Source organism: Macrobrachium rosenbergii, chromosome 12 (genome assembly GCF_040412425.1).
Source record: "Macrobrachium rosenbergii isolate ZJJX-2024 chromosome 12, ASM4041242v1, whole genome shotgun sequence".
Lineage (NCBI taxonomy): Eukaryota > Metazoa > Arthropoda > Malacostraca > Decapoda > Palaemonidae > Macrobrachium > Macrobrachium rosenbergii.
In genome coordinates, this window is record NC_089752.1 from 23190501 (window position 1) to 23200500 (window position 10000).

Here is a 10000-nt window from a genome sequence, read left to right on the forward strand (position 1 = left end):
CCCGTGTAGGTGTCACTCACTTCGCGTCATTTTTCACATTGCTACGCTGTGTATGGGGGGCGGAATTCCTATGGACACATGTCAGTTGCGTCTTGAGGGCCACACAGTAGTGCCTTCACGAGGATGTGTTGGGCATGTACAGTATGCCCAAATATTAGTTAAATAAGAATCCACTAGATGTCAGCATCCCATGGAGTATGCATGTGGGGGTAGCGGGCAACGCATGGGCTCAGTGTGCGTGTAGCGGTGGTAGGACGAGGTTGTGCTATTCGGATTTGGAGGCGCCTTGAATGGGAGGAGAGCCACCGTGGAGTGTGTGCCGCGAATAATCCCAAATAATATACGTTATTTTTGAATGATTTCCCATGGCTTCTTGAGTGGATTTATGCCAATGAAGTGAAGAGTTTTTAGTGTTTAGTGAATATGTCTCTGAAAGTCTTAACCCTTTTAGTGGTCTTCTGGACCACGTCAATTGCTGGATTTACTCTTGATGAAGGTACGTCCGAGGGCAATAGGGGAACATTTTCCCCGTTTAGTTTCTTATTCTTCCTGTCGCCTTTCGTTTTACCGACTCGACTGATGGAGAAGTTTCTCGACTTAGAAGACTATTTTTTTTTCTCTCTCTCTCATATGACGTGATGGGGAGAGTTTATAACTTTGACATTTAATCAATAAACTATCGAGAAGTTCGAAGTCTGTGTCCTTAAAGCGCTCGCAAGTTTTATAACAAAATTAATTTACTACAGAACTGTCGAGAGACGGAGCTGATGTTCGGGAATATAGGGAAAAAATGTATAAAAGAACTTGATGGGATTTGGATAAAGTAAGAGAACAAAAATTATTTAAATTTAATTAGTTTGGGGAATCGAGCTGAAGACGGAATTATGACATGCTATTACGAATTTTTATTGCTGTAGATTAACATTGTGAAACGAGGCGAAAAACAACTTACATTAAAGTGAATGTCTTTTAATCCTCTGTCTGTAAAAGGATGTGTTAATCATTGTATAAATAACATTTATGGGTATGAGTAGATTTAATTACAAGATTAGATCGTAGAAAAATAATTATATTCAGTCCTTCATAGTGCTCGATTACTAAGAGACCGTTTGATATCTGTCGGCTATTGGTTAGTTAACAGTAATTAAGTGCTTGTTCATTTCAATATAAGGACAATGTAAGGAGAGGTAAATGCAATGGACATCACTCGGATTAATTTTCTTTTTTATTTTCTTAACATCTTTCATAACCAAAAAACATTTTTTTTCACTCAAGGTCTTCGTGAGTTTTCCTTTTTCTCTGCGATGATTTTTCCGATTTTTATCTTTTCTTTTCGAAGAAAATAGCCGATCGTCTTTTTTTTCCCCTTTCGGTTTCTTTACTCTCCCGTTTCGAATTTTTCTTTTTGGCTCGAATTTAACCTCGCGTAAATCATTGCTTATGGCCGAACCTTTTCCAGGGAGCGTTGTGATGATACGAATTTTATGCATGTGGTGTGGATGCCTTCTTTTTCCTTATCTGTTTTTATATCTATGCATTTGTAGTTTTGCATAACGTGGTTATATACGGAAACGTCCGATCTGTTTTTCTTATCGGCAGCTTACATTTCGTATTGACGGGTGTTAGGAAAACTTTTCTATCAGTTCGGTGCGAAGGAATTTTTTCCTTATATATTTTTTTAGGTTTAGATAGATATCAGTACCATTCTCGCACACCGCCACGTATTTTTTTTTTTATTGGCAACCTATTGCCCTTATTTACGCGTGGACGGAGAACTTTTCATCAGGTGAAGGAATGGCCACCCTAAATTTCTTTGCGTTTGTTTACGTGGGTCCTCGTGTCTCGGAATACGTATCGTGCTTCTTGTTTTCTTATTATGGTTTTTCTTCGGCATTTCTTTCTTTGCGGTTTGTTTCGCTTTGTTTTTAATGTGTGAATAAATGTTAAATTTTATGAGATGTAAATTTTATGAGATGTAAACTTTTCACGTTATATAAAAACAATTGTTATCGAAGACCATCTGATATAGTTGTAGTTGTATTTGCAGTTTTATCGGTTCATAGTATTAAATAAGTCACTTTCCATATAATATAGTTGTAACTGAGACTTTTCGTATATTAATAATTGTATCAGTCATTGTTTAGAGAAGAGAAAAAAATTATATGGGTGCCGAGTGAAGAAAGTCTACGGGGATGAGACACCCCAAGTCATACTGAATCTGGTCCACTCTGCTGTACAGTATATAGCTCCTCTACTAAAGTTTTATTTTATCGGGGTTTTCTTGTACAAAAATATTTAATGGACAATCTTTTTGCCGTATTAAGTGACTTCGAGATCAAATTACTAATAAACTAGTTTGTTTCTCTTTTCAAAAATTTAATTTCTAAATACTCATGCATTGCAGACCCAGGGCCTTTTAATGTTGGTAATGATTTGAATTAAATAACCTTGGTTAAAAACACTGATGAATACTAACAAAATCTAAAAGAGAAGTGGCGAGGATTCCTAGAAATATATCGCAAAAGTATAATCAAAGATGAACATATTGTCGCAGCGGGCAAAGAAACTGTTAAAAAACAAAGTAGTGACGGTAATCCCGGCACACGTCAGTGATGAGACGAGAATGAAGTGAGACTGGCGGCTTTTTTCTTCTTCTTTTTAGTTTCTCCTCTGCGATAAAACGCTGAAGATCTCTGAGATAAGAAGAATAATAGATGGAATGATGAAATCGTTCCAGCGCTGAAGAGAGAGAGAGAGAGAGAGAGAGAGAGAGAGAGAGAGAGAGAGAGAGAGGACGGAGTTACAGGCCAGCCAATTAAATATAACAATGCACCTTAACGTTTTGGAAGAAAAACCTAATGGAAAGTGGGACGTCGGCTGTGAAGAGAGTGGGCGGAGTCTGGGATGGGATGAAAATGAGATGGACGACTGGCATTAATGAATGATGAAGGGGGGAAAAGGGAGTAGGGTGATAAATGTAATAAATGTACAAGCGAAGAAGAATATTCGCGAATGAAAAAAGAAAAATGGGCATCAAAGTAAAAGGATAATAAATGTAAAAAAAAAAAAAAATTAGCAAGAAAAAAAAATGAATTTGATACACGAAATAACAAAAAAATCCAAATTTGTATTGGAAAAGTACCGCATAAAGAAGGGGAACAGGACGCTCCGAAGAGAGAGAAAAAAAAACAACAAATGGAAGGTATAGAAGTAATCTAATAAAGGCCGTAATAAAGAAACGTTGAATGTTAATTGCCTGGAATGCGACCGGATTTGATGGCGGATGTAAAAGATAAGTGCCATTATCGAGCCCGAGATGTATGGAGGGGGAAAAGGAAAGTCTTTAAAAAGAGTTATAATGGGGCAATTCATCATGTTAACTGTTAAGACATTCTCAAGAAAGATACAGAGATTACGGGAAAGAATCTTGGAAGATTCTTCCGGATCAGGTTATTAATGTCTCGGGTTTGAGGCTGAAGGAGCTATGGACTCGATCTTCGTTTCTCTGTTTTGGTTCTGATAAGCGACGAAAGCAGGGAAGCTCTAATGAATTGTTATTATTATTATAATTATTATTATTATTATTATTATTATTATTATTATTATTATTATTATTATTATTATTATTGTTTAGAACAACAGACTTAGTTTTTTAGAAGAGAGATAAAAATTTCATTGTTTTTCAATTTGCAGTCTGTGGCATGAGCACAGAATCCCATTATTATTATTATTATTATTATTATTATTATTATTATTATTATTATTACTTAGATCGACAGACTTAGTTTTTTAAAGTAACGATAAAAATCTCGCCGTTTGCCAACTTGCAGTCTGTAGCCTGATCAGAGAATCTCAAAATTATTATTATTATTATTATTATTATTATTATTATTATTATTATTATTATTATTATTATATCGCATGAATTTAGAAGAAGAATCAGATCTGTAATTATAGTATTGTCTATCATCCCACTCATTCCTTTCTATTTTCTGAATGATAATAATAATAATTAGATAGATAAAGATGATGGAGAAACAGGATCCTGAAAAATCCTTGCATAGATTTTAAGACACCTGAACAACAGAACTTTTCAAAATCTGTATTTTTCTATTACCAAACATAAACTCTACTATCACAGTCATTGACTGGCAATACGAGTACAACATAATCACGTGCGTGTTCTTCCTTATATAAATAAAAACAGGGGAAGTGCAAATAGTTTCACGTGAAATTAGAAGACCATAACGTACTGAGTTGCCGAGTGGTTATCAGACTTGCAGGAAAAGGTTACATTTTCAGTTACTGTGCTGAACGGCGCAACTTGAGTGAATAAATTATCAGTATTCTGTAATTTTTAATGAGGATATGCACGTAAGTTATTGCGCAGAAAAAGTGTTCTTATGAATTTTCACTACGTTCATTATATATATATATATATTTAATGTAATATATGTATATATACATTATATATATACACACATAATACACACACACACACACACACACACACACACACACACATACACACACATATATATATATATATATATATATATATATATATATATATATATATATATTTACAAGTATTGTTGAGAAAGTCGCCCTCTCTCTCTCTCTCTCTCTCTCTCTCTCTCTCTCTCTCTCTCTCTCTCTCTCCAGTGTCACCCGCCATCGGAGTCTTCAAAGTACTTTCCTCTGTCAGTTTAAAGACAGTATGACTTGAAGCCGTCTCATGGGTGATTATTCTGAGTTAACGAAATCCTAATTGCATTAATACATCCTTTTGTTTCATTACGGCGTCAGCGGTATTGATGGGACGTGATTAGGATTAGGCACTCGGATCGGGAAGTCCGTAGCTGGCGGATTCTTTTAGGATTCTGTGTCCTTTGCACTTGTGAATAATGAAGGGAAATTTTCGTAGGAGGATTCTCTGAATTAGTGTTTCAGGAAACTTTTTAGAATCATGATATATACGCCGAGAGACATTATAAAATCTCAAAATTTCAAAAGAAAACATCTTTGTTGAAAGTTTAAAAATTAAACAGAGTTGCTAGAACGCCATAGAATGGTTGTTGCAAGAGTTTTTAGATTAGAAATTTAAGAAATGTTATTTTAAGACGTTTTAGATATGTCAAACAGTTGCTGGAATTTATTTGAAGATCGTAAAACTCGGCTGTCATGTCAGAGATTTGTACGGTGTTCATTTTTGTCGAAATTGCCTACTAAAATTTTAAGGTAATCTCATACGAAGCTTAGAATAATTTTTTTTTTATATTACAATTTGGTGAAATCCTTGTTGTTGCTGTTTAGTATTAATGTTAGTATCAGCGTTAGGTGAACTTCCGTATAATTCGGCTTCCCAATATTTTTGCTTCTTAACGTGTTATTTCACAGTAATGAGGCTTGTGTTATTTAAGTGTATTGTTTCTTCATTATCGGTTTTGGACAGTAGCATTTAAATGGACATCGCCGCTTTTACTCGTTTTATATATTTAGAAGAGAATTTATCATGTTAAGCTTGTATCGTTTGCTTTTATAAAAGCTTTCTATATTGGTTATGCAAGCGCCCTGCGTTTATCTGTAATCTCGGAAACTGCTCAAACGTCGAATTAATTATTCCATTTAAGTATTCTGGGAATATCATTTTGAAAATGACCTGTGGCATATTGTCAGTGCCGGAGTAGAGAGAGAGAGAGAGAGAGAGAGAGAGAGAGAGAGACGTCGGTTGGTTTACCAATGAGCTTTTGGCTACCTACGGAAAATGTCTTCTTAATCTGAATAGTTGAGACACTTGGCGCCATCTTTGCGAGACCATATCAGTGGAGGCTCATTTTCTCCATTTTCGTGTTTTCTTCTAACAAGTGAAAGAAAGTGTTGGTTATTACTGTATAACCCAACAACATCTTTTGAGGACTCTTAGTACTGAAAGCTGCCAAGGACCCACCATTCTCTGAACAACCCCCCCCCCCCCACACACACACACTGCTCTCCTCAATTGCTGCCTCTGGCCCTTCGAAAAAAATAAAATCTCTAGACTTCCAGGGATTTTTTCCCCCGGAGGAACTCTGTCAACATGTTTTAACGAAATGTAAACAGCTCTAATTGTATGGCCATGTTGCATTTAATATGTCATTTAGGACCATAGAGCGCGAGCGGTGCAATTTACGCGCTGTTGCTTTTATAATGATTCTGTAAACTGGAGTTTTTCCCTCCTTTCTTAATTATTGCGCTGTAATGTTTCGCTCGGGTATTTTAGTTTTCACGTAAAATATTCCTCGTCTCTCTCGTTCATATTGGATCTCTTATCTTTATTCCTTCCTTTTTCATAAATTTTGCGAGCGATGAAAGATGCTATTTAACGCTCAAGTGAGCTCGGGAAAGTCTTGAGCGTGCAGCCAGGAAGGGCGTCATTCCTGTCAAAGACTGTGTTATATTTTAGTGAGAAGCATTACGAATAAATTGGTTCGGTTTCTTGGTCCTGCTTGAAGAGAACCATTATGCTTAATAAAAACAAATGGATGGGCTTCAGTCGCCAACTTATATATTATTAGCAGTGGCTGGAAAGATATGGTGACATTTTGAATATGAAAGTGTAAAGTTTATGTGGCACCAATTAAACAGGTTTCGATTCTCATTCTAGCTAGGAAGATTTGTTATACTTTTCCTGCGGAGATCATCAAGGCCGAATCACCCTTTTAAAGGTAATTAGTTAAGAGGTTTCAGTTCCAAGTCTGTCTTAGAGAGATTTAATATAAAGTTTGAACAAGAATGTACGTGTATTTGTGACCAGGATAATCGATCATTAGTTTAAGATTTCTAATCACGCTTGACAAGATTAATCCTAAATTTTTTCTTCGAACAAATAGGTTTGAGTCACTCCCTTGTTGATTATCAGTAGGTAAGTTCTTATTCCAATTCCTGGTTGGAGGGATTATTTCTGCATATTGAACACGAATCCGTACGCCTATTTTGCCGTGCCGTAACACAAATAACCAACCGCCATTGATATCCACGAAACAAGCGTGTCGTGACTTCGCCTTGTTAGCGCCGAGATAATCCTGGATCAAGTTGGCTGGTGGTGCCCCAGTTAACACTTGCTTTTAATGCGTTCTGTGCTTTGAGAAGTCATTGCTCTCATCCTTTCGATTCTCGGAACGCTCGCCTGTGTGTCTGGGGGATATGTTTCTAGAGAAATGGATCTTGAGCTGCTTAGATACCGTTGCCAGAGGATTTAGGGAAAGACGCCATGAGGTATTGGACGTGGTCAGGTTGGAAGCATTGGAAGTATGTGGGGGCTCTGGCACCACTCAGACGGTGTTGGTTGGCACTGGTTAACGAGCAGACGAGATGAGGTTTAATTCCCTCAACATTACGTTTCATTGTCTTTAATTTTAGATCTCTCTCTCTCTCTCTCTCTCTCTCTCTCTCTCTCTCTCTCTCTCTCTCTCTCTCTCTCTCTCTCTGCCTTTTCCGTGTGATGTTATCACCTGTGGAGAAACAGCATGTGTTGATCATCACATTGATAAAAGAATAGGTTTTAAGAGACCGGCTAGAACCGGCTTTGTAAAATTTAGATTTGTTTCGACATTTAATTTTTACATCATCCTGCATCTAACTCCTTTAGAACTATTTTCATGGCACCTCAGTTGGTTATTGACTTATACAAGACGGCGTAACGATAGCTGTCTGCGTTGTAAAGCGTCGTTTGATGTGGCCTTCGAAGCACAAGCTCCGATGCAGAAATACGTGGAGCCTGTGGCCAGCTTGAAACGAAATGAGCTCGTTATTGCTGTTTTATAAAGTCTGGCACCGAAATCCACTAGTTTAAAGAAAATTGGAGTCATTAGAGTTCGGCGTGGAAAGATTTGTTGCAATGAGAGAAAATGTCACTTTAGATAATCTGAGGCCAAAACAGGCTTTGCATTTTAAAAAAAAAGGTTTGCTGTATGAAAGACTGGGTCATTATAAAAGTTAAGTATAGCTTAGTTTTACCAGACCACTGAGCTGGTTAACAGCTCTCCTAGGGCTGGCCCGAAGGATTAGACTTATTTAACGTGGCTAGAACCAGTGGTTACTTAGCAACAGGACCTACAACTTATTGTGGAATCGAACCACATTACTGGCGAAATGAATTTCTACCGCAGAAATAAATTCCTCTAACTTTTCATCAGCCGGCCAGAACTCGAACTCGGGGCCTGCGAGTGCTAGTTCACAGCTCTGCGACTCGCCCAACGAAGAGCTTTGGGTCAGTATAGAACTCTGGTACCGACTGTTCTATTAATTCCCTCTGTAACGTCGACAGAGATCAAAAGAGTGTCGAAATTCTCAAAATTGTCACGAAACAAATCTTAGACGAGAACTGAATGTGTGAGTAATACCGTACAGTATTCTGAATATGCGCGCCAGCCTTTGAAGCAGAAACTTATTCAGTGCTCCGATGGTACTCTGCCAGCGTAAAAATCTGTGACAATTTCGAGGGAGTGCATTGCCCTGATGAAAGAATGTAATTATTTGATTGTGACTAACTCTTCACCGTTTTTAGATCTTCGGTCATTCTTCCGCGCTGTGTTGCTTTTGTGAAAGTACAGCATTTGAAGTGGCTGTTTAACAGAAAATTCTTGGGTAAAGACGTTCATCCCTGATTCAGTAGTTCAAGGATGAATGTGGCAGTGTCTATTTACTCCTGGGATACAGATAAAGTGAGAGGCAGTTCTGGTATAGCATGCATACGTGCAAATGTATCCGTGTATTTTCTCCGTACATTTTACATGTTATACAAGATATCTCCTAAAAAGACGTATTTCTGGCAATGGCTTCGTCCATGAATTTGGAACCAACGCCAGGGTGATAAAAAGCCGTTCTTTGGCAACAGAAAGAGTTGCCCTTGTTACGCGTAGACAACAGGGATGCAAGTGCAATGCGTGGGAGTGAGGGACCTTTTTCCATCATTTCCGTGGTAGTTAGGTATGAAATGCTCATTGTTATTCTTAATTTCATTGCAGTAAGAATTTTCTTTTTTTATGGAAAATTGCCATGCAAGATCGTGACATTTGGTTTCTGTATGAATTTATGTAATTAGATCATTATAATCATATGGTTATTAGTAAGTATAGTGGTGTTTATTAATATATCTACCTCAGTATACTACGAGGAAGCCTAACAAGCTTTTTCAATCCGTTGTGAAAAATGAGCTACCCAGTGACGTCGAGAGTATTTTGGGGTGTAGGTGTCTCTTTGGCCATGGTTTTATGTTTGAATTGTTGTGTGCTAGGGGTGGGGGTGGGGAAGGCATTGGGCGGGGGGAAGATGGGGGCGGTTGCCAGGGTGAGGCCGGATGGACATGCTTGAGGGCATCTCAAGAGGAAATGCAGTTTGGGGATTTCACCCTCTCTACATGTGTTTTCTGCCTCCAATTCCTCCAATTCTACCAACCCCTTTTTCCTTGCCTCTGAACACAGAAAGAGAAGCAGTGTTATTAATTATCCTTCCTGATTCCGTTTTCATTTTCTTTTAATAATAGTTTTTATATATGTTGATATATATCTGAGGCCACATAAGAAATACTAAACAGAAAGGGAGGCTTTGAGATAACATTTTCATTCGAAGTTGAGTTTTAACGCTGCCTCTCTCTCTCTCTCTCTCTCTCTCTCTCTCTCTCTCTCTCTCTCTCTCTCTCTCTCTCTCTCTCTCTCTCGACGTTTTCTCCCTTTCCCTGTCTGGTCTAGTAAATTTACCTCTCTCCTTCTCCAGCCGTCTGTCGCTTGCTTATCGCATCGCCCCGAGAATAGATCGTAGGGCACAATACACGTAGCAGCCAGATTATGCACACTTCGTATACATTCTTTTAACGTAACTGCTACAAAGGCATCGACACAAAGGGCCCTTGCAATGCGAAAGACAGACAGACCGCGACAGGATCCTAACGCAGTTGCAGCAAAGACAAACAATAGTTGGGAGACAACAAATCAAAGAGCGTAAAAGGGATTCCACTGAA

The 10000-nt window shown here is 37.9% G+C and overlaps 1 protein-coding gene across 1 annotated transcript in view; it reads left to right on the forward strand.

Annotated features, from left to right (window-relative positions):
- The first annotated feature begins 57 nt into the window (after window positions 1-57).
- The window catches only part of nrm (neuromusculin), a 450715-nt gene continuing 440772 nt past the window's right edge, over window positions 58-10000 (forward strand). The window contains 1 exon segment of the mRNA XM_067113685.1: window positions 58-496. Within this exon segment, the coding sequence (XP_066969786.1) occupies window positions 424-496 (73 nt within the window). The 5' untranslated portion in view covers window positions 58-423.